The sequence below is a fragment of the Beta vulgaris genome, chromosome 9, assembly GCF_026745355.1.
Source record: "Beta vulgaris subsp. vulgaris cultivar EL10 chromosome 9, EL10.2, whole genome shotgun sequence".
Taxonomy (NCBI): Eukaryota; Viridiplantae; Streptophyta; class Magnoliopsida; order Caryophyllales; family Amaranthaceae; genus Beta; species Beta vulgaris.
In genome coordinates, this window is record NC_079210.1 from 6,929,436 (window position 1) to 6,954,233 (window position 24,798).

Below are 24,798 nucleotides of genomic sequence, written 5' to 3' on the forward strand. Positions count from 1 at the left end.
GTAGCAAAAAAAAAAAACAAATCAGAGACGCCAACCACCGCAGTCAAGGAATCCACGGCAACCAAGGCAAGCGAAAAAACTGCCTTGCCCAACACCCCTCAGAATCATTCCTCCATCTCCACAACTAACTATAAATTGCGTATGCCATAAGCTAGTACTACTGTAGTCTTTGTAGTGTACCACTGTCAGAACATAATGACATGTAGAGAAGACGCCTAAAAATTTGCATGTGTTTTGCGTTCAGGGGCGGACCCACTTGGGGTCCTGGGTGGCACGTGCCTCCCCATTATTTTTTAAAAAATATAGTAAAAAAAAAAAGTTAAAAAAAAACGTAAAAAAAAAAAACGGCTGTAGAGTCTAGCGTGTACTGTTTGCTATTCCTACTCGGTTTCATAAATCCTTCTCCCTTCAGAATATTATTTTAACGTACAACCTACTCTGAAAAAGTAAACCTACAAAATAACAAAAAATTCTGACGTTCCAACTCCAATAGTCCAATAGACAATAGACAGACAATTTCCAACGCTGACGACTGACGGCTGACGTGCCTGACCATTGACGAGACGCTGACGCGTGTCTCGGTGTTGCCAGGGGCGGACCCACATGGGGTCCTGGGTGGCACGTGCCTCCCCATTATTTTTTAAAAAAAATAGTCAAAAAAAAAAAAAACCGTAAAAAAAAAAAACGGTTGTAGAGTCTAGCGTGTACTGTTTGCTATTCCTACTCGGTTTCATAAATCCTTCTCCCTTCAGAATATTATTTTAACCTACAACCTACTCTGAAAAAGTAAACCTACAAAATAACAAAAAATTCTGACGTTCCAACTCCAATAGTCCAATAGACAATAGACAGACAATTTCCAACGCTGACGACTGACGGCTGACGTGCCTGACCATTGACGAGATGCTGACGCGTGTCTCGGTGTTGCTCGCTGAATTCTGAACAGCCTGAACTCTGAGTCTGACGCGACCCACAGCCCACTGCCCGAGTGCCCGGCCCCACAGTCTATAGTACAAGTTGTCAATTGAATTAACTGCTTTGTGAATTGTGATTACTTTTAGGCCAATTTCACAAGTATGTCTTACTCTTTTCCTCTTTTTTTCGAATTTCCACAAGTATTACTTATTTAGGTCAATTTTATTACTTGCTTTCTTAATTGAATTACACGAAATTGTTTAATTTTTTTATTTGAATATCAATGTGTGATTGCTTGTTTTGCAAAATATATATCAAATATTTAATGTTACAAAATTAATTAACTAAATAGGTAGGAATTTCAAATTATAATCATTGATAATCGTTAAATAGTAACTACATATGAACTATATTGATTTAATTGTATGATTTTGATTTTATATTATTGTCTCGTTGTTATTAAAGGTTGTTGATAAATTATAATCTTATTTAAGTTATAAAATAAATTTCAGAATGAAGAGAAAAGATCAAAGAGATATTACTAGTTTCTTTTCGAAAAGAAATAACACGAACTCTGGAAATCCCTCTACGCCAAATTCCAATCGATCTCAAGCAAATCTTTCTCCATCAATTAATAACCCATCGACTCAAGAAACTAATAATGATCCACAAAATCATGAGACTCAAGCCCCGAATGAACAACAAAGATTGACTGAAGTAGATGTTACCAATCTTCCTCAAGATCCGGGGAAAAGAAAAAGAATTGTTGATTTCCCTCCAGATGACCAAGATAACGTTCGGAGGGTTTATGTGGCAAGAAAACCTTGTCAGCCTAAAAATCATGAGTTCCCTTTCAGACCTTTTGGGCAAAAAAATCGTCGATTTAACAAAAATTGGTTTGACACGTATAAATCATGGCTTGAGTATAGTGTTGAAAAAGATGCAGCTTTTTGTTTTCCTTGCTATTTGTTCAAGGAAGCAAACGCACCTGGTGGAGATGCATTTATTAATGAGGGATTCAGATCTTGGAACAAAACAGATGCATACGAAAAACATATTGGAGGGCATATGAGTGCTCATAATAAGGCTGTGAGAGCTCTAATAGATTTTGAAAATCAAAAGGCTAACCTTCCATCTCTCTTTGCTGACCAATCAGAGGAGAACAAGATTAAATATCGAGAGCGATTAAAAGCTTCTATTAAATGTTTGAAGTGGCTTTTACTTCAAGGTTTGCCTGCTCGTGGACATAAGGAAAATGAAACTTCTTCTAATAGAGGTAACTTTGTTGAACTTTTGAAATTTCTTGCCTCAGAAAAAGAAGATGTTGCTAAAGTTGTTTTAGATAATGCACCCGGTAACTGCCAAATGACATCTCCTTCAATTCAGAAGGATATTATTAATGCTTGTGCAACTGAGACAACTAAAGCAATTATGAAAGAACTTGATGGTGATTTTTTTACTATTCTTGCTGATGAGTCTGCGGATATATCTGATAAAGAACAATTGGCTCTATGTCTGCGATATGTTAATAAAAGAGGTGAGGTTATGGAGCGCTTTCTCGGTGTTGTACATGTTGCCAATACCACATCTTTGACACTGCACTGAAAGAGGCAATTGAGTCACTTCTAATGGAGCATTCTCTCAGTTTTTCTAGAGTTCGAGGCCAAGGTTACGACGGTGCTAGTAATATGCAAGGTGCAATTAATGGCCTTAAAACTTTAATTCTAAATGAATCTCCATCTGCACATTGTGTTCATTGTTTTACTCACCAACTTCAATTGACACTTGTTGCCGTCGCAAAGAAAAATGCTGATTGTGGGTGGCTCTTTATTGATGTGCTTGCACCTTTATTGAATTTTGTGGGTGGTTCACCTAAACGGAAAGAATTTCTTCGAAAAAAATAAGCTGAACGTGTGGTAGCAGCATTATCTTTAGGTGAACTTGAATCTGGAAGTGGCTTAAATCAAGAGCTTAGTCTGAGTAGACCTGGTGATACTCGTTGGGGTTCTCATTTTAAAACAATTTTGAATGTGCTTAATTTATACCCAACAATTCTTGAGTCACTTGATGCCATTGGAGATGTTTCTGATAGTGTTGACCGGAATCGAGCTGAGTCACTTACACACTTGCTGATGTCATTTGATTTTATTTTTGTGGCACATTTGATGAAGAGTATATTTGCGATTACAAATGAGTTGAACCTAGCTTTACAAAGAAGTGATCAAGATATAGTGAACGCAATGAAAATGGTTGACGTGACTAAGATCAATTTGCAGAACTTGAGAAATGATGGATGGGATATTCACATGAGCAAAGTCACTTTGTTTGCGATTAAATATGGCATTGAGACTCCTGATATGGAGGAAAAGTATGTTCTCCCTGACAGAAGGAAGTTTCATGGAAATAGATCACAAGTGACAAATCTTCATCATTTTCGAGTTGAAGTTTTTCTAAGTGTCATTGATCTACAGTTACAAGAACTTGAAAATAGGTTCAATGAGGTAAGCAAAGAATTACTTGTTTGTATGTCTTCTTTCAATCCCGCGAACCAGTTTTCCGCATTTGACATAGCAAAGTTGACACGACTAGCAGAATTTTATCCTACTGAATTTTCAACTGTTGAACTTTCTTTTATGGAAGATTCACTTCAAAATTTCATTGTTGACATTCGAAGCGATGGGAGATTTTCAATGTTGAAGAACCTTATCGAGCTTTCCATGAAACTTGTTGAGACAGGAAAACATGAAACACATTCAAGAGTATATCTGCTTCTAAAGTTAGTGTTGCTCCTTCCTGTGGCGACAGCAAGTGTCGAAAGGGTATTTTCAGGAATGAACACAATAAAAAGTAAATTGCGTAGTACTATGGGAGATCAATTACTCAATGATTGTTTGGTTACTTATATAGAGAAAGACTTATTTCTGAAAGTAAGACTCGATGATATTGTAGCTCAATTCCAAAATATGAAGACTCGGCGAGAACAATTGTAATAGTTTACATAGAAAAATAGTTACATTGTGATTTAAATAAAAATAATTTTTTATGGGCAATTTATGTATTATGGATCTTTTTTGAATTTTTGCACAATATTAGGTTGATTATTTTGGTGCCCCACCATTATTGAAATCCTGGATCCGCCCCTGTTTGCGTTTACTCAATTATTGAAGAATACATGCCAGATAATTTCCTCCTCCCGCCAGTTATGTCATTATGTGATACTCCCCTCATTTTCCGTTTGCCTGCGGGCATTACGCAATTACACCCCACACATTTGAACTTTGGACAAATAAACTAATTTTTATGTACGAGGTATATCAGGTAATTATATGTTATATATTAGTATTATACTTTAATATGATAACATTTGTTATTTCCCTAGGAACACTACAAGAGGGGGGGGGGGTGAATTGTAGGTGTAGAAATAAACGTAACTTTTTGCGGAAATTAAAACTTAAACAAATAAACAAGCTAGAGGAACACAAGAGATTTTTACGAGGAAAAACTTCTTGGGCCCAACAAGAAGAAACAACTTCGACCACTAGGGATTTTAAACTCAACACTTTCACTAATTAGGCCAAACAACTTTGTTACAACCTAATTCTAACTCGAGCCACACCTTGAGTTCCTAAACTCAAGTTCCTGAGCCACTGTTCCCTTAACAGCAGTTACTCTCAACTTCACTCGAAGTTTTCTCACACATACAAGCTTCACTAAAAGCCTCTCTCTTACAGAACTTCACTCAAAGTTCCCTTACCCAAAAACCAAAATACAATTGATCGAAATAAGCTTAGTGGAATTAGAGTAAGAAGGCAAAGAACAAATTGCTATTATGAGAGAATGAAGGCACTGACATTTAATTAGTTAAACTCACTTAATTACTCAGTCAGACACACTTTGGAACTTATCTAAACTTCATTATTTATAGTGTTAATCATGAAGAACGTGGGATTAAAACTAGAGTAAATGTTTAGTCCATTAACCCATGATGTTCCTTCCCCTAAGGAACACGTTTCACATCATGTCCCATGATCCCATGAACTATAAATGAACGTGGATATATTTTAGCCACTACTCCTAAGCAATAGGAGTTCCTTGAGCTTTATCCGAAAATCAGTTTTATAAAAACAATTTTTATTTTTAAAACTGAATTTTTAATCTTTAAGAAAATAATATCTTTCAAACAAATTCTTTCTGAAAACCGGATATTTATTTTCTTAATTTTTCCGAAAAATAAAATCTTTTTCTTAAACAGATTTTCTTTTTAAAACTGATTTTATCATTTAGATATAAACTAATTTCCTATAATTTAGGCATGACTTACTCAAATATATTTTTAACCGTTATATGTTGCACGCCTAAGTCTAGTTCCTTTTATTAACTAAGTTCTTTACATATCAATTTAGTGCCACTTAGTTTGTTCCTTACAAAGGAACAACCTCTCATTCTCAAATAAGGCTGCCACTGTTCCTTACCATTCTTTCTTTGTTCCTTTACATTGGAACTAGAAAATAAAACGCCTAGCTTCTATTCTTCTTGATCCAATGCTTGCTCCAGTATCAACTTAGAAACTTCTTTACTTAGCCTTTGAAATCCTCTCTTGACTTCTTCCTTGACTTCGTATTCTCCCAGTTCCTTTCATTGATACCTTAAACATCATACACTTAAATAACTCATTAGTTCACTACTTAGTTTGCATCTTTATTTCTTTGTCATCATCAAAACTAGGGTTCAACAACATTAAATATCATTTGATTTGATGGTTAGATTTTGGGTATATAAGCTTGAAGTCACGGGTTTAAATCTTATATAGCTAGTCTTATATGCACGCTATGCGTGCGAAAATATATAAAAAATTTCATATATAATAGAGATACATTTATCTTAGTTTTGTTTTATTTAATTTAAGCAAATAGTTAACCATCCTTTTTCTAATTTTTGATGTCCTACATGTGTTGTCTATATATAATTAGTCTTATATGCACGCAATGCGTGCAAAATAATATAAAAGTCTTCATATATAATAGAGATAGACATGATTTTCTTGTTTTTATTTGTTTAATTAAAGTAGGTGGTTAATCTTTGTTTTTTCCTTTTTTTATATTTTGGTGTCCTCATGTGTTGCCTTATGTAATTTTGTTTAATTAAGGGAGGTGGTTAACCTTTGTTTTTCTTTTCTATTTTTTGGTGTCCCCATGTGTTGCCTTATAGCATAACTAGTATATGTTGCACGCGATGCATGCGTGACATCTTGTATAAGTGATTTTGTCGAAGTTTTTAATTTAACTGACATTCAAGTAATATTGTTCTATTTCCTGTTTAAACTGGTGCATATGTAAGATATAACTGTTTTGCAGTTGTAGGGATTAGGGCTAGCAATCAGGTCGGGTTGGGTCAGTTTCAGGTTTACCTGATTTATAATTCAGGTCACTTACCCTTGACCCAAAACCGACCTGATTTATATTTCAGGTTGAAAACTTCAACCCAAACCAGACCTTATATTTTTCCGGTTGACCCGAAACCAACCCAAAATGACCTGAAATAAAAATCTAAATATCCAATGATAAAAAAACTGCCAACCTAATTCAGAAAGGTAATGTACATGTAACATGTTTAAGTTTAAACATTTAAAGTTGGAATTTTCAGGTTGAAGTGAGTTGGGCTTGGTCCAATATTATAACCTAATCGGCTAAGGGCTAACATAACATAATATATACTAGCCTTTTGTGCACGCGATGCGTACGATGATATTTTTAGGCCTAATACTAAGTAGTAAACAAACTGAAAAAGCTCACCAATTAAAATCTTATATGCGCATGTTCTTTTATAAATTTAGATATATAGTATTTAAGTTCACCTCCATTTTGTGAATAAGATTTTTCCATGTTCTTTTTATGTTGTTATTCATTTTTGTGATTTTGAATAGTTTTTTGTTTCTCAAGTCTTATATGCGCATGTTCTTTTATAATCAGTATGATGTTCTTTACTAAATATCGTCATGTTCTTTTTTTTTTTGGTTTTATTCATTTTTGTAATTTATAATAGTTTTTGATATGGATTTCAATAATTTCTCTATGATCCCAAAATTATAACCGAAAAGTATAATACAATTTCAGTTTTTTTTTCCTTGTCTAACTTCTAAATTCTGATTTTACAAATTGATATTTAAGAATTTTCCTCATTTAAATTTTTTCTCCTTTTTCTAAATGTTCACACTTTGAGTTTCAATTATATTCGAAATGAATTTTAAATTTTTCATACACAATCTGATTTCGCATGAAATGGTCATTTTTAATTTTTCTCCTTTTCTAAATTTGAACACTTTGAGTTTCAATTATAGGTGAAATGAAATTTTAAATTTTTCATACACAATCTGATTTTGCATGAAATGGTTTTTGCAAATTAATGTAATTTTTTTTTTCTAAAGATGGATTTTTGCAAAAGTTGTTCGCAAAAAGGTTTGATATTGTTTTGTTTTTCAAAATTTATTTCTAAACATGGATATTCTGCAAAAGTTTTGGGCAAAAATTTTATTTTGGAATTTAAAAAAAATAACTAAGGGCCTGTTCTCCCCAACTTATTTTCAGTTCAGTTCAGTTCAATTCAGTTCAGTTCAGTTCAGTTCAGTTCAGATCGGTTCAGTTCAATTCAATTTAGTTCAGTTCAGATCAGTTCAGTTCAGACCAGTTCAGTTCAGTTCAGACCAGTTCAGACCAGTTCAGTTCAGTTCAACTCTTGACAATACTTTTACTCTCACATATCACTATTCATTTCAGTTCAGTTCAGTTCAATTCAGTTCAGTTCAGATTAGTTCAGTTCAGTTCAAGTTCAGTTCAGATCACTTCAGTTCAGTTTAGTTCAGCTGTTTTATGCCGAAGAGAACAGACCCTAAATTTGTAACTTTTTCATCAGTGTCATAAATGAATCAAATTTTATACACATCTTCTGATTTTATATGAAAATGAATCAAATTTAAGTCCAATTATATAAAATCCCTTTTCAACTAATTGCTATTATCTCCATTTTTTCAACTACATAACAGTTGATTAATGTGAAATAACTTTGAAGATTAAAAGAATTATGTACCTATTTGAAAGTTCGCAAATCGTCGATGGACGAATGTGTGATATCACTGTCAAAATCTTATGTTTTTCTCAAATTTGTGTTTATAGGTAATTTTTGTGAGTATGTAATTGTGAATGGTTATTAAGAACAGTGATTTATAAGTGAATTTTGTGAATGTTTTTATATGTATTGACGTCCTAGTATATTAGTTTTAATTTGTAAGTTAATTTTTATTTTTTTAAAGTTTCCTGATCATTTGAGTGGTTTGCGTGATTTTTACAACGTGATTTTCTCAATTCTATGAGTGATTTGTAAAGTTTCCTCATATAAGTGATTTTTGAGTGATTGTTGAAAATTAAAATCCGGTAGCTTTGTTTGACCCCACTTTGGTATTGAGATTTCTTTTGTAATTTAGAAAAGGGGGGTAAAATAGTCAGTTCAAAAGAGGACACCGTTGCTCCCCCCTTCCCTTATGTAATAGAGATATTTAAATCAGGTCATTTCGGGTTATTTTCAGGTTCACAAGGTCAACCAGAACCTGACCCATTATATTTTCAGGCCAGGTTGGGTCGATCCATTTTTTTTCAAGTCGAAAATCTCAACCCAAACCCGAAATTTTCAGGTCAGTTTTAGGTCGGGTTATCAGGTTGGGTCAGTTTTTGCCAGCCCTCCTTTATTTTTTTTTCCTTTTAAGAAAGAATGACACAATGCAATTAATAATTTTATTTGGTTATTAGAGGTATTTTGAGTGAAGAGTGTAGACAGCAAAAATTGAGGAGATAGATATAGAGATAGAGATGTATTTTCTCATACTCTCTCCGTTTCATTTTAATCTACACACTTTGACAATTTACACTATTCACAAATTTCACTTTGACCATCATTTGTGATTTATACGCGGATGAAAATATAGTCATGTGGGATCTTGTTAGATTCATCATAACATGTATTTTATTAATATGTACTTTTTATAATTTTTACAAATACAAAGCTAAAGATATATGTCCTCAAACTTTTACATTGGCATGCGTAAAAAGTGTAAGTGTGTAGATTAAAATGAAACGGAGGGAGTATTAGAGACTCTTTTATGGTCCATAATCTTCACCTTGAAAAAAAAATAAAAAAGTTCAAATAAACAACAATAAATTTATGTTATAAGTTGAGTTACTACTAGTACTAGCTCTTCTGCATCTTTCACGTCCGTTGGTGACGAGGTTAGAGGTAACAGCAAAGGACACGTCAACATTTTTAGTCTCTCAAGTCTGAAACAGTGACAGTAACAGAGTAACTAACTAAATGGCCAGTCATTTTTCAGCACCAAAATTTGTTTATGGGACCAACCATTCAACAATCAACAGTACACGAAATGCAATTGCATCCATTAAACTGAATGGCACTCTTTTATGCGTAAAGCATATGAAAACTATCCCAATTTCTTCTTTTTTTCTTCTTTCATTTTTGGATTCTCCCCCCCTTTTTTTATTTTTATTTTTATTTTGAGAAATCAACCTGAAAGAAAAGGAAAATTAAAATCCAAATTTCACTAAAAAAAATTGGAAATTTGTTGGCTATAAACTTAACTACTATTACCTACTCTCAATTTCTTTCTATTTCCTCTGTATATTTAGATACCCACCTGAATTTTCCTGTTTTGAATCGTCAAATTGAGTATGAAAGTTTAAAATCAAGTTGATTTTGACTTTTTTTGATTAATAAGTTTTCTGGGTTTTTGAAGGAATTGACGGTTGCGTGTTGTTTTGATACTGGGTCATTCTGAAAGGTAAGAAATTTTTGTGTTTTACTGTAAATTCAATAAAATGTCATGTTGGTATATGTTTCTTGCACGTCATGTGTTTAATTGAAGTTGATTATGGATTGTATTTAGGTAGTGGGGTTACTTTGTGTATGAAATTTCAACTAGTGTGTTTAAGCAATTTGAATGATTTTTATTGTACATGTATTGTAAAATGTTTTTCAGCATGTACTAATGTTTAATTGTGCTGGTGGGAAATTTTAAGCTTGGTAGGTTTTTGATTGATGGCTCTTTTTGTTTCGAATTTCGCTGTCTGTTCAAGTTAGACTATGATCAATTTATGCATTACAATGATTATGTGATTCTTAATGTCATCATGAGAGAAGAGTTCATGAGTATTTTGATTGTCCATTTGATCATGTTTTGTCGTTCTGCTATTTAATAACTTTTTTTGTCTCTCTTTTATGATTGTGTGTTTACATCTGAATTTGGTGCTGTGGTTACTTTATTTCTGTTACTTGCCAGTCTTCCAAAATTAGTTGTAACACAGTTTGTATTTGATCAGTTTTCCTCAGATCTTGTTTAAATGGCGGCCATACTAGCTTCACAGAGCTCTTGTTGCCGCAATATGGAGTTATGTCAACAAAGAACATCAGTTGATGACTTTAGTGCTTCATGCTCAATCTCTGGGAGAAGATTTCACAAGTTTGAGAGGTCTGTCAGTAATCTACCGGCATTTCGCAAAGGCTTGAGTTTTCAGGTGGTGATGCGACAAACCAAGGAGCCAGCAGACTTGGAAAGCAATAATCGGCCAGTCACAATGTTGCCAACTAATGAAGTGCTGAAAAATTCAAGGAATTCATCTACTAACAAAGCTAAATCAGTGAATGGTATCAAGCAGAATATTAATGGAGCAAGCAAGGGCATCAATGGAGCAAGCAAGGGCATCAACGGATCAAGCAAGCAGATTAATGGAGTGAGCATAGTTAAGAGAGAAGCTGCTTCCTCCTTGGTTCAGAGGTCAAAAGTTCTAGTTGATCCAGGACTTCCTCCTCTAGAGGAGCCAAGGGTAATGCCAAGTGATGCAGGGTTTAGTTGGGCGAATGACAACTACAATTCTGTCCAAAGGTCTATCGATGTCTGGTCATTCGTTCTTTCTCTTCGTATACGTGTTTTACTCGAGAATTCAAAATGGGCATACATAGGTGGATTGGATGAAGAGAAGCAAGTAAGTTTCATGTTGCTTTACTGTCAATCTACTCTTTTAGTTCTTTCTTATACATATTGCTTCCATCATGTTGGGATCATGTTCTCCAGTACTATTGTTTGTAAATAGTTAAGTTTCATTTTACGACGTTCCATTACTGTATGTGCAGAAGAAAAGAAGGAAAAAAACTGCTGCATGGCTGAGGGAACGTGTGCTGCAGCTTGGTCCTACTTTTATTAAAGTGGGGCAACTATCATCTACAAGATCTGATCTATTTCCTCGAGAGTACGTGGATGAGCTTGCCAAGTTGCAGGTAGAAAGATGTGGATTTGCAACATTATTGTTTGTTTAATTCATATGTGAAGGACCCAAAAAATTTTAGCAATACAATTTACAATTAGCTAATTACGAACTTTATTCATGGAATTCAGGATAGAGTCCCTGCGTTTTCATCAAAGAAAGCAAGAGAGTTCATTGCTGCCGAGCTTGGAGCCCCTGTTGACATTCTCTTTAAGGAATTTGAAGACCAGCCAATTGCTGCTGCTAGTCTTGGTCAGGTATTCACTTTGTGTCTTTTTTTTTGTCTATTAATTACGGTGGTAATACTACTTCTATTAAAATCACGGTCATTAATGAACCCAGTATGTTTATTCCTAGGAAGGCCTATCTCTAATGGGTAATAGATTGATATATTATTTTTCCTGGCATGTCAGTGAAAGCAAACGAATTCATTTATGGCTATCTTCAGTCTCTGGGGATTTTTGTCGAATATATGTGCACATAAATACTCCTAACAAGTCAAGATTAGTCGATAATCTGTTTCCACCACTTGACTGAACTTAAATTCAACTAGCATGATATCCTACTCTTACTCCAGTATATGAATCAGACATGGGTTCGGGAGATTTTTGTGAGTCTTTTCCAATGCCCCCCCCCCCCCCCCCCAACTTTCGCAAAATGAAGTGTTGAAGTGTTCATACACATCAGAGTTTTGAGGATGTGATAACTGATAAGAGTACTTGAGGCAATATGGAATCGGAGACTCCGAGTAAGTAGCTAGCTTGACAACATTGTAAAATACTGTTATTTATAGTTCACAATTTATTTTCTTCTGGCAATACATAAATTAAGGCAAAGAGACAACCCCTGGCATGAACTGCCATTCATTGGCCGGAGGAACTTGAGATCTAGGAACTTCCCTAATTATGCAAAAACAAAGACAGTACTGCTGTAACAAGGATATCAGGAACGATGATATTTGCTTCTGTAATACCTCAATCCGGAACCTTCAGATATTCCAGAAACTGCAAGAAATCTCTGAAAACAAAAGCAGTCTTCTGCTTCTTCTGCTGCCATTTCATGAACCAGAGCATAACATTCTTGATGGGTAGATTAGGCTAATATTCTTTCATCTCCTTTATGCAGGACTCTTCCATTGACAAAATTACCTACCCTGATGCTGCCTACCCCTTATCATTTTTATTAGGTTCCTTGCCTCATCCATTACAAGGCATATTTTCGTCTTGTCCTACTCTCCATCAAGGACCAGGTCTCTCTCCTTTAAGCTGTTTTGCAGTTGCATCATACTTCCATCCCTTTCTGAATAAAATTGCCTCTTCATTTATTCTCACCAGTTCAGTTATTAACCCCAATGTATATGATGTTACTATCATGCATCACAGAAACAATTTCATTTCTGTGGATCTATAAGGATCATAGCTCACATAGCACAATGATGAAGTAGCTAGCCCTGTGGATCTATACACCTTCATCTTTCTAGAATAGGTATAGGAAATTAGGAAACTAGTCATCAAAATCTTAATGCTGATGACATGCATATTATTCTTCCTGTATCACGACTTTCCTTAGATGGAAAAGACAACTATTTTTTTTGAAAGGGAAATTTCATTAATTGAAGGCCAAACGGCATCTACAATAAATATCAAAGAAAAACAAAATAACCAGACAAGATCAAATCAAATTCGTCTTCGGAGAAACTACAATGAACCAGACCGAGCAATATAGCGCAACCCCCTTATTTATGTTGAATCAAACAACTATTGATGGGGAAGTCTATCATTCTGGCATAGTTTGGGGAAGAAAATTATTGATTTAACCATGTTGACCGCATCCGAATTTTCAATACCTTTATGTTGATGGTCTTGAACTTCAACCGATAGGAACAGATTTCCCATACCATTTTTTAAACTTCCGCCTAAGAAGAGAATAAAACCAAACTTCAAACTCCCATGAAAGGAGAGAACCCAAAAATTAGGTAGAAAACTCTCAAAAAGAGAGAGAATGGAGGATTATTAATAACAAAAGCAATAAAAACTAGAAGAAAAAAGAAGATTGGGGTCTTACCACCATCAAAGGATGATGACAGCCCTGGACTAGAAGAAAAGGATTAGAGTTTTCTTAGGAGGAAGAGGAGAGAAGGGAGAGGAGGAGGCTAGGGTTTTTTGAAATTCTAGATGGAAAAAGGCAACTGTGAAGCACTAAAGATGCAAAACTTCTTATAAGATAGACATGGATCCTTTATACTTTAGGATATTGAAGTTATATTTCACTTAGCAATTCATTCCTGATGTGATGGTTTTTTTAACATGGACAAAACAAGCCATTAATCTTAATGATTTTGTGAGGGGAAGATGATGGGGTGGCCTCCTGTTGAACTACTCCAAGATAGACCGCCACTATACTATTTTTTGAAAAAATATCTGGATGATTTAATATTTCTTCATCTATCAAAGGATGATCTATTTCGAATTTATGCAATTTTGTGTTGCAAGCGGTCCCATATCAGTTTGAGCTGATACATGATACTCGAGTTTTGAATATTTTCTAAATACTCTCTCCATCTTAAAAGATTGCCCCACTTTCCTTTTTAGTTTGTCCCTAAAAGATTGTTCCATTTCTTTCCCGTGGATTGAATAGAGAAAGAAGATCCACCCATTGAGCTTTCTTTCAGGGAAATGAGATGGTATCTACGTGCCTTTTACCTGTCTCTACTTCTTCTGTTACCCCACATACAAAAAGACAAAACTACATATCAACTCAACACAACTTTTTATTTGAATGGAAACAGAACTCTTAATAACTTAACAAAATGTGAATGGGAAAATCTTTAAGTGATGAAGAAGATATGCAAAAAAAAAAGAATCTGAAAATTTTTGCGCTACTCAAAGTTATTTTTAATATAGGAATCACTAGACTTGTGATTGTTAGAATAATGTAATACCTTAGCGTGTATTCCTTATTCTGTACATAACTCAAGGATTATGAATCCTTCATTATCTCCTGTATATTTGGTAGTCAAGAATTGATTTTCCTTGCCATTCCATAACAGTCAATGTACATCAATACAACCAATAAGGAAACTAATCCTAGACTACCAAATATACAGGAGATAATCAAGAAATTCATAATCCTTTCTAACAATGATTATTGCCTAGAAGCTTTCTTGCATCATAGCCTTCCATATACTGGATATAATGCAAAAGAATACAATATGATTAGAATGATGCAAGGATACTTTAGAGTCTCTGACTTGTGTAGGTTGGTTTGTGCTGCATAAAAAATAATCATTTGAGTGACTTTTAACCTTGTAAGTGTTTGTTGTAGGTTCATCGAGCTATCTTGCATAACGGGGAGAAAGTAGTCGTAAAAGTTCAAAGGCCTGGCTTGAAGAGGCTTTTTGATATTGATTTGCGTAAGTGATGCTTGACTTTTGGTTTCCGTTTCGAAAAATGTATTACAAACTTCCTTAGAGATTAATGAAGTACTTGTTCTTTCCTTCGGAATTGAACTGAATCAAGAACTATAACTTTTCCATCTAGCTCCCCTCTCACTTAGCTAGTATGAGTTATGACAAGGCTCTCACTAGTGTCTGCCGATTTATCTCTTGCTCTCTTTTGCAACTCACAGGCTTTGTGTTTCGTGATGATGAGATTTATGTGATGGAGCTCAATAGACAAGCTAAGAAGTACATGCAATGCATGCACAAAAGTAGAAGAGGAGTAAAAATTCATATTGTTAGGTTCCAAAATAAATGATTGTTTTTAAGAATCTTTCAAGTTTTTGTATAAAGTGTTTTTTTTTTTTTTGAGGAAATTCGACTCAAGGCTTTAGATATAGATTTTCAAAAATGTACAAATAAAGTAAAGAAAGGAAACTATAGTATACAAATATAAATTTATGACAACCAGTTACGCTCCATGATGCTACATCATAACTGCTAATCTTTTTCAAGATATAATGATATATGACGAAATTGTACTTGAATTATTGGTTGATACACAACAAATGTTGTATGTATTAAACTTCTACATTTTTTGTGTATATAACAGTTTACTCAAGTTGTTTCTTTGAACTCAGAAAATTTGAAGCTGATAGCAGAATTTTTCCAGAATAGTGAATCTCTAGGGGGTCCAACTAGGGATTGGATTGGTATATATGAAGAATGTGCGACGTAAGTTTTAAACCGTATTGTTCTTTCCTTTTTGCTGTTTATGATATCCACTGATGTTTCTTTCTTTAAGTTGATTGTTTCTTGTTATTTTCTTTTAGGGGAATATGTAATGTTCTTTCTGCTTTCAGTTCTACCTTTTAATTTTTGATACTACAAGATGAGTAGTAGAATTTGTATAATTTGCTGGCATTTGGGTGTTATGACGCCTTTTCTAATGAAATGATCAAGAATGTCAATTTTGATTCATTTGTCATATATATATGAACATATGAAACTAAAAAATTAAATCTGAGGTATATTAAATTTTATGGGAAAAAATACTTCCCATTAAACCAATTATTCTTGGGGAACTATAATTTGACTACTTAATGGACAAAACAGTTAGTTTCTCTTATAATGGCAAAGGTCAGAGGGAGTACACACTGTACACCTATAGTATCTTATTCAATTCAGCTTACAACAACACCCCTTTGCCTTTAACTTAATGCATGTCTAGCCTGGGGGAACCCATGTGTAACAGAAATATGGGAGTGGCAGTCTGAGATCCTCAGTTGGTTTCTGACTTGCTGGGGGGATTAGTTTTCTTTCTCCTGCCAATCTCTTATAAGTCGGGATCTATAAAGTTCATCTTGGCTGATAGTGGTAAATCTTGAGCCTGTCACCACTGGCCATGGATGCTGCCGACCATTGGCTAAAGATTTCCCAACAGTGCTTGGTGGAAACCCCATGTGATTGGTGCACTGATGGGAACTTAGGGAAGAGGTTTGTATGTGATAATGGGTTTAAATTCCTTCCCTACCTTTCTAAATTCACCATCTCCATGAGTATAGAAATGTGGGGTTGGACTTTGGAGCCATTACTTTTCCCTCCACTTTCCATGGACTCTTCCCGACACTGATTCCCATCATAGTGAAAATGATTCTATATGGACCCCGTTCCTGCTCCAACCTATCAGCAGCTCCTTATGAAATTGCAATTGAACTTTTTTATCTTCAGTAATAGGCACCAGAATCACTATGTATAAGTTTCCCTAAGTCAGTTCGTGTTTCTTGAGCGCGCTCCTCGAGGTCACACTTGGCTCGTCATCTGCCCTTTTTACTTTCATCACATGGCATAGTTTAAATAGAATTGAATTAAAGAAGCAGAATTCTTTTGGAGCGACAATATAGATCATAATAACATAATTGAAAACTGGTTCTCTCTTATCTGGACCACCACATTGTCGAGTCGATCTATACAGAAAGGTCAGTTAAGAATTTTGGGGGGGGGGGGGGGGGGGGATAGACAGATTTGGCTCAGAATAATAGTTAAGCTAACAATGCTCAAGGAAATGTACTCAGGGGCTGACTTCTGAGGAGATTAGTCTGGCTAGTGCATCACTTTACAGACAACAGAGGATATTGCCACTGTAACAACTAACAAGATAATTGTCATGTTTACAGAATATATTTATCAGGCAACAATGCAGAATCCTCACACTCCTGATTTGCCCACTAACTCATGAAAAACTTGTTCTGGGTATTGTCAGGCACTAGAATGTCCTCCCCCTTTAACCTCCCTTTGGCTGTATGGAAAACTGTCTAATTTGCTTGGGAACTCAGCACCCCAGGTTTGGGACTAAGCTTGACTTTTCTCAAATAATGTTTCAATCTACCCTGATATTTTTGAAGAGTTCAGTTATTTGTTTGGTGCTATCTCGGTCGCCGTTGATTGTAACTGCTATGAGTCGACTCAGCTGGGACAATTAGTGAAGGTGATTAAGAGCTGAAAATGGAAATTTTGATTAATAGAAATGTAAATAATAAGATAATACCAAGCTTTTGAGAGGCTTGAATCTCTCCAGTAGCTAACCAAAACTCTTAGCAATATTTCTCATGTCTTCCCTTCTCAAATTTCCTCTATTTAAGGAGTTTCTATCTTAACTAACTTATTCTCCAAGCCACTAATTACTAACTTATACAACTACTTCCTAAAGTACTCCTCCCCCTTATATCAGTTCTTAGCAGTAATGTGATGAAAAATTCCTTATAGCTGGCAGCTTAAAGGACATGTGTTTCATGTCAGAGCTTTCGTCCAAATGTGACTATTTTGGAAAACGTAAGTGTTTCTTTTTCTTTTTTGACAACCATATATTCTTAATGGGCGAACACTTACAGTAAGCCACCACTTAGTCAGTTACTAATGTACCTGACACTATTTGGATTTTTGTTCTAAGATGAAAAATAGTATTCAGGTCCTTGGATGGCATTTTATCCTCTTTTCTTCAGTCAGCATTTAATCTTTGCGTTAGATTGTAAGCCATTGCATGCTTTTGCATTAGTTTCATTGAAACTCAAATAACCTTTGAAATTCGTGCATTCAAATTGAGCTGCAGAGTTCTGTACAAAGAAATAGATTACATCAACGAAGGTAAAAATGCTGATCGATTCCGCCGGGATTTTCGAAATGTCAAATGGGTTCGAGTCCCTGTGAGTTTCCTTCTGTTGGTCTTTTCTATTTTTTAGTTATTCTCTACATCTGTTTTTGACCTTCATTGCTAAGTAGTCTAATAAAACATCATGGCAATTGCCTTCTCTTGCTGCAGGTGGTCCACTGGGATTACACTGCCTTAAAGGTATTGACCTTGGAATATGTTCCAGGTACGATGCTATATACTATTTATGTACTGAGTTGAACTACAATGAATTAGTTCTGTAAGAAGCTTTTGATGAGTGTTTATCCCATTACATTGATTATCTATCAAACAGGTATTAAAATAAATAGGTTGGATAAGTTGGATGCGCGTGGCTATAATCGTCCTCAAATCGCGTCACGTGCTATTGAAGCATACTTAATTCAGGTACCATATGCTTGATAATCTTGAACTTTCAGGATGCTCATGGCTTCTTTGGGAGGCCTGTACATGAATTATAACCTGCGAAAGAGTCAAAATGCCACTGCGATATAATAGGATACTTTGTTGATGCTTCTGTGATCACCTGTCTTAATATATGGTTTCACTATAGGTATCATAGAAAAATCTCAACTCTCAATGACAAGGGTTTGATAGTGTTCTTGTTAATCACTCCAGCCTCCGTTCTTTAATTTTTCCTCGTATCTGTTAAATTAACCAACTTCGTTTGAGACTATTGATCCTTCTCTGGAAATTGTTACAAGAATATTTTTCAATTATAGTTAAATTTTCGATTACTTGCCTACTCAGGTTTGATAGTCTTCCAAAAATTTGAGACTTTTGTTTGAGATAGGCAGCCCTACCTGCTTCAACTTATAGAAACCACTTATGGCAAAAATCAGTTTTGATCAATAAAAATCAGGTTAATTGAGGAATTTTGTACTTCGGTGTGGGTATAAAAGACTAGAGAATCATACATAATCAGTTTCAATCAACAAGAATCGGTTTGCATGAGTAAAAGTTAGATTTGGTAAGAAAATGTCATTTCTTTTTATTATAAGTCATAATATCACTTCACTTTAATTTAAATCAGTTGAAAATAATAGGGCCTCAATAGGTATAGTCAGGAAAAAAAACCAGCTGTAGTTTTCATTGATAAGCTTGTCAGCTTTCCTGTTCTAGTATCAGAAAAATGCATCGACATTTCCTGCCAAATTAAAACTGGAGAAGATCAGGCAATCTGACTATACAATATGTATAATTCTTTAAAATCTAATTTGAATGAGGGGCACACGATTTTTGTTGCACTAATTTCTTTTCTCCTATTTGGATCCTTGCAGATACTGAAAACAGGCTTCTTCCATGCTGACCCTCATCCTGGAAATCTTGCTATTGATAAGGATGAAGCAATCATCTATTATGATTTTGGAATGATGGGAGAAATTAAAACTTTTACGCGAGAGAGATTGCTGGATTTGTTTTATGCTGTTTATGAGAAAGACGCAACAAAGGTATTGTTATGCATTTTGTTGCTTTTCTTTAACAGGTTTTGGCAATTAGCAACAGTACATACAGTTTCAGAAGCTGACCGGGCATGGGAATACATGATTTGGTAGCATCCCATCATTGAGTTCTTAAGCTACTTTCTCCTGGATAAGGTGTAGCTTTTGTGGAAAGGTTTAGCTCATGTTGGAAGTTGATAACTCTAATCTTCTAATCTAGTAAATTGTCATATAGTACCAAGAGTATATGCTTAATAAGCTCCTCAGTTCTTTTTTGAATAGATGAAAGATATCTGTTGATGGCTTTAATAGAATTCGCAGTTTTTTTGTACTTTGTCTTCAGTTTCACGAGAAATTCTATTCATGATTTCTTATGAACTTCATTCACTCAGGTGATGAAAAATCTCATTGATCTTGGAGCACTTCAGCCTACAGGAGATCTCTCAGCGGTATGAAGATTAAGCAAATACAAACGCTTTCTGTTTCTCTTCTACTTTTAACTGAACAAATTCTCAATGGCCTTACAGGTGAAGAGATCAGTACAATACTTCTTAGACAATTTGTTGAGTCAAACACCAGATCAGCAGCAAACTTTGGCTGCAATTGGCGAGGTATGAGTATGAGACTATGAGTATATGCCTCATACTATCCGTTGATTAGCTGGACTGCTTCATGCAATAATGATTACCATTATGTACTTCTATGAATTAGGAGGCTTAGGCTATGTTCTTTTTAAATAAAAACCTTTGACTAATCTGACCTTATCTGAACCTTGTAGCGTTTACCTGAACATGACTTTAGTTGTGAATTGAAATTACTAGTTCTTATTCAGACTTATTAGACCCGGAACTATATCTAAGGTGAAAAGAACAAGTAAATGCTTAAACTTGCAAAATAAAGTAACATGTCTTGGACTATCAGTTCTCATTGCTGATGTAGCTTCATAGGTTTTGAGTACAGGGGAAAGGGAAGGGGGGGTTCCTTACTATTGGGATTTACCTACCTGCCTCATGCATTCATGATGGCTGTTATATATGTAAATATCTAAATTTTGATTTTCAGGCCTAGGCTATATTCTATTGACCTAAAGACCTCTGAATTGATGTGACCAGAACTTATCTGAACCTTTAAGCCCTCATCTGAACTTGCTTTTGATTAATTAGATGAACTTACTAGGGCTTATTAGACCTGAAATTCTTTTTTTATGGTAAAAAGAACGCTGCCTTAAAGTTGTAGAAAGATGAGGAATAAAGTATCAGCTATCTGGTGTTGTTCTTGATAAATGACAATGTTTTATTGGTATTCAGTACGTGTGGGGAAGGACAAGGAGGAATGCCTTTACCATTTGGATGCACCATAGTCTCTAGATTTTAGAGGGAAATTCTCCCAAAGTAATTAAGAAACTAACTTTAGAATATTTAATAATTTTAATGTTGCTACAAATTCATGTGTTCTGCTCTGGTATGTTCTATTCAGATGACAAGTGCATTGAGATGTTAGTAAGTGTTTTTAGACTAATCGTTAGAAAAGACATGCCCATGCTGCAAACATGATTGTACTAGACAATTATGAAGGAAATTTAAATTAGTATGCAGAGATTAGATTGTGATTTGTAAACCATACATCATGGATGTAAAGATTATTGTGCTGACTTTGTTTTCAAATTCAATCAGTACTATCTCTTATCTCCCGTGTGCAATCCCAGTCTTCCATTTGCGAGATCTCTGTTTTGACAAATATGGAATTACATGCCTTGGTAAAGCTTCTGTTATTAATGGAACTGATTAGCTTACAGAAATGCACGGAACTCTCCGATGATTCATGTTTACTGAACGCCACACTATGTATTGTATGTGATGTTCTTATTTTTGACAACTTGAACAATTTCTTTCGGCTGATCTCTTCTATGTTCCATGATTTGCAAACTTTCCAGGATTTATTTGCCATTGCCCAGGATCAGCCCTTTCGCTTTCCATCGACCTTTACCTTTGTCATTAGAGCATTTTCAACTCTTGAAGGTAGTCCTATGCTGACTTTCTCCTGTCATAACACTGGCACATACACTCATAAGTGTGGAATTTGAATTTTTTAAATTAAGGAAAATTAATCTCCTTGTACATTGTAATGAACTTCAACTGTGGCCATGTCGAGTTAATGATGTACGAAATCAAACTGCCATCATGCAAGAGTTTGCTAGTTGACTTTTATTATGATGAAATCGTTATGTGACCTTCGAATATTTCACCGTTTCGATCCTATTTAAAGTAGGGATTTAGATACAAAAATTATGATCAAAGTGCATATAAGTTCTCTACCAGGCAGAATTGAGATCGTTGCTTTCCCCATGTGCATTACTAACTGGCCACCAGAAAACAAAAAAGATATTGCATGCTAACTGGAAACATTCCTATTTGAGGATGAAGGATTTTTGGTTCCAGTTAGTATGGGGGATATCAAACTAAGAAACAGACACCATAAGCTTTTACGGATTCTTACCTATTCTAACAATAGGCACATAATTTTTCTCAGATCCCACAATTGTATTGAGGGACATTTATTTACCTTTATTTTTCCAGATCCCAGGAATTTTATTGAGCAAGTTCGTTTGCTGGAAAAAGCTTATGTATGCAATCTATGAACAAACTTGACAATTTTCCCTTTTTTCTATAGGTGTTGGCAAATTTGTTGACCCAAACTTCTCCTTTGTGAAGATTGCTGCACCTTATGCACAAGTATGTGTAGTGGATTAATGGAAACATAATATCTTCATTTACTATCGTCATATATGTTTTAAGCAGTAAATCTAAAGATTCATACTTATTGCAGGAGCTCCTCGATCTTAAAGAAGGGCGACGTACTGGAGTTCAGCTTGTGCGGGAGATAAGGAAACAAGCTGAAGATGTAGCTTACCTTTAACCCTGCTCAGGAGTTATAAATTTCCATCTAATAGTATATAACTGTTTGGAAGACCCGTCAGTTGAGCTTCTAATGCATTTTTCTCTATCCACTCTATTTTTTCTCATATCTGCAGGCCAGAGACTACACTGTATCTATGCCGTACCGAGTCCAGCGCATAGAAGAGTTTGTTAAGCAACTCGAAACAGGAGACTTAAAGCTGCGAGTACGGGTTCTTGAGGTAACTTTACTTGGAATTACCCTACAGCTCTAAAAATATCATGCAGTATGAATGTGGATTTGAGACATGATATTCGGATTGTGAACATCCAGTAGACATATACTATATAGTAGTTCTTTTCTTCTCTTTATTTTTTGAGCGGAGGCGGGTGGGTGTAAGTTGCCTTTTTTCTTCTTATGTGTGGCTCATCTAGTGTGAGTAAAGAGGGGAAGAAGTAAGATGTCCCTTCTACTTAAAGTCAAGCCATAGAGGTCATGGAGGAAAGTTGCACCGTATACCATTCCAGATCCCTTGGTGTGAACGCCACAGTATGGAGATGCAATCCTGACTTAACTGTGCTTCTCACTAGCTGGTAGCAGTTGATCATAGATAGGATGCTGCATGCCATAAGCGTCAATATGTCACATGGACTTGTTATAGGACCTCATGAATTATTTATCTGTGCTGAATAGTCGACAACATCAGGGCTATTGTCTAGGGAGATGTCGGATAGGCAATGCATAAGTTGTGTCGTGGATTCATCCATTCATGGCACACTCGTTCTATGCAGAAGGAAATTTTTGACACATACAATTCCGTTGCACTATGTCATTAAGAATGACAGGGAATGACTTGGAAATCTGGATGAACAACAGGAATTATTGTTTTAGAAAATCAGGCATCTCAATATGCATCATGCTTATAACTGATTCAGTGTTTAATCGAAAATTGGAGAGGAGGCAACTGCATCTTTTTCTTTTTTCTTTTAAAGGGTATATGCTTTTACATATGCAAATTGAGGCACTAATTTCTGCTCCCAAATTCCTTGCTGGGTAAAACCTTAAACTTGCATCTTTATAGTCTGAAAGAGCGGCTCGGAAGGCGACAATATTGCAAATGGCAACCATGTACACAGTTCTGGGTGGTACCCTGCTGAACCTGGGGGTCACCTTCAGCAGCCAAGGAAGTGAAATGGTCGCTAATGGTTCATTTGTAGGCGCAGGTCAATTCCAGAATTTTCTGCAAACTTTTATTCAGTAAAGTTCTTTAATGCATGCTTATCACAAAAGGTAGTAAATCTTTGAATTTCGTGTTGCAGGTGTTTTCTTGACATTGCTTATCAGGTCCATGCAAAGAGTGAAGAAGCTTGATAAGTTTGAAACGATGATATGATACTCGAATTCCTTCGTAAAGCACTGTAGAAAATATGTATACTCTATGTAGGTATAGTGTAGATAATAGCTCAAAGGTAAATGCCTTCTCATATGATGAAGTTGGGAGGGGGAGTACATAGCCATTGTCATGGTAATGTAGTTTATACGAGGAAGAACACACCGTATGGATGAAGATGGACATCACAATTATACTTTTACTGTGATAAAGTCCATGGATCATTAGTGTTTTTGTCATCCATTAAAAACTCCAATTATTCATTTATTTGTATTGATGTTTTATAAACATGTTGGCCTTTTGCAATACTATTTCTTTCAAAGTTATGATGTATGTGGTTCGAGAAACTGGCTAGTAGTACAACGAAGCTTTACACAATCTTAAGTACTAGTCCAACACAATTACGAAGAACTTCATCGGCACAATTTTTAATTGTAGTTGTTAATTGTTGTAGTAGTTGTCTTCGAACTTCTTCATCAATATTGTTCAATTAGCTTGTAGTTGTTACAAACATTATAGATATGAAAGCATCTTGAATTTATCATGTTACACCGTAATTTATGATGTAATATAACTCACACGTATGAAATTTTTACATACAACTTTTTCTTCTCCTTCCTCTTTTGACCACCCAACCTCCGTGTTTGGATCCTCTAGAGTAGTAAAATAACTCTACAAGATAGAGTTTGAGCAATATTAATTAACCATTGAATAAAAAATCAATAGCTCATATTTTTTCTTTCCAAAATCCCCTATTTTATCTCATCAAAATCCACTATTAAATCTTTCCTTTAATTTCCATCAATATAAACCCTTAATTTTTAAATATATAGCTTAGATACAATTCTATTTTATAGAGTTTTACTAAAACTCTAATCCGGACTCCCAACCTCTGGCTTCACCCGACTTTATCTCTCTCCTTTGGTCTCCCTCTCCACCTCAAAAAAAACCTCACATGTGAAGTTTCGCAATTCGATGAAATTAAACAACAAAATTCATCAAAGAGTACTCTAATGACATTGGGAATAATATTCTGCATTCAGTAATATTTCTTGGATTTGGCTTTGCGATTTGCTGTTGATATCTTCATTCCTCAAAGTTGAGGTGGAGGTGGAGGTGGAGGAAACTCCATTGTAGAATTGAGGTGAGGGAGAAGAAAACAAACTCCTAAAAAACGAGGAGAGAGAAAGATCGAGCAAGAAATTTGTGGG

At 35.1% G+C, this 24,798-nt stretch overlaps 3 protein-coding genes across 4 annotated transcripts; all 3 read left to right on the plus strand.

The window, feature by feature from the left end:
• The first annotated feature begins 1,428 nt into the window (after positions 1-1,428).
• LOC125493813 (uncharacterized) lies at positions 1,429-2,520 on the plus strand. The gene has a single exon (XM_048637336.1). The coding sequence runs from the start codon at positions 1,429-1,431 to the stop codon at positions 2,518-2,520; it is 1,092 nt and encodes a 363-aa protein (XP_048493293.1).
• A 23-nt stretch (positions 2,521-2,543) lies between these two features.
• On the plus strand, positions 2,544-3,905 carry LOC125493812 (uncharacterized). The gene is made up of 2 exons (XM_048637335.1): positions 2,544-2,730; positions 2,851-3,905. The coding sequence occupies exons 1-2, from the start codon at positions 2,544-2,546 to the stop codon at positions 3,903-3,905; spliced, it is 1,242 nt and encodes a 413-aa protein (XP_048493292.1).
• Positions 3,906-9,318: 5,413 nt separating this feature from the next.
• Positions 9,319-23,913, plus strand: LOC104902972 (hypothetical protein). Of its 2 annotated transcripts, none has more exons than XM_010690933.4 (18): positions 9,319-9,757; positions 10,296-10,958; positions 11,107-11,250; positions 11,369-11,494; positions 14,562-14,649; positions 15,315-15,408; positions 17,783-17,876; positions 17,993-18,047; positions 18,156-18,247; positions 19,141-19,311; positions 19,695-19,751; positions 19,830-19,913; positions 21,236-21,320; positions 21,973-22,034; positions 22,129-22,203; positions 22,334-22,438; positions 23,279-23,420; positions 23,517-23,913. In XM_010690933.4, the coding sequence occupies exons 2-18, from the start codon at positions 10,317-10,319 to the stop codon at positions 23,588-23,590; spliced, it is 2,190 nt and encodes a 729-aa protein (XP_010689235.2). In that variant the 5' UTR covers positions 9,319-9,757; positions 10,296-10,316; the 3' UTR covers positions 23,591-23,913. The 2 variants fall into 2 exon arrangements, with proteins under 2 accessions (XP_010689235.2, XP_010689236.2); XM_010690934.4 differs by lacking the exon at positions 9,319-9,757 and adding an exon at positions 9,851-9,999.
• The last annotated feature ends 885 nt before the right edge of the window (positions 23,914-24,798 follow it).

Coding starts and splice junctions, on each gene's coding strand:
- LOC125493813 (XM_048637336.1), top strand. CDS start 1,429: ATGAAGAGAAAAGATCAAAGAGATATTACTAGTTTCTTTTCGAAAAGA.
- LOC125493812 (XM_048637335.1), top strand. CDS start 2,544: ATGGAGCATTCTCTCAGTTTTTCTAGAGTTCGAGGCCAAGGTTACGAC. Junction 2,731..2,850: donor CGCAAAGAAAAATGCTGATT/GTGGGTGGCTCT, acceptor CATTATCTTTAG/GTGAACTTGAATCTGGAAGT.
- LOC104902972 (XM_010690933.4), top strand. CDS start 10,317: ATGGCGGCCATACTAGCTTCACAGAGCTCTTGTTGCCGCAATATGGAG. Junction 22,204..22,333: donor TAAGGAAACAAGCTGAAGAT/GTAGCTTACCTT, acceptor TCATATCTGCAG/GCCAGAGACTACACTGTATC. Junction 22,439..23,278: donor TGCGAGTACGGGTTCTTGAG/GTAACTTTACTT, acceptor GCATCTTTATAG/TCTGAAAGAGCGGCTCGGAA.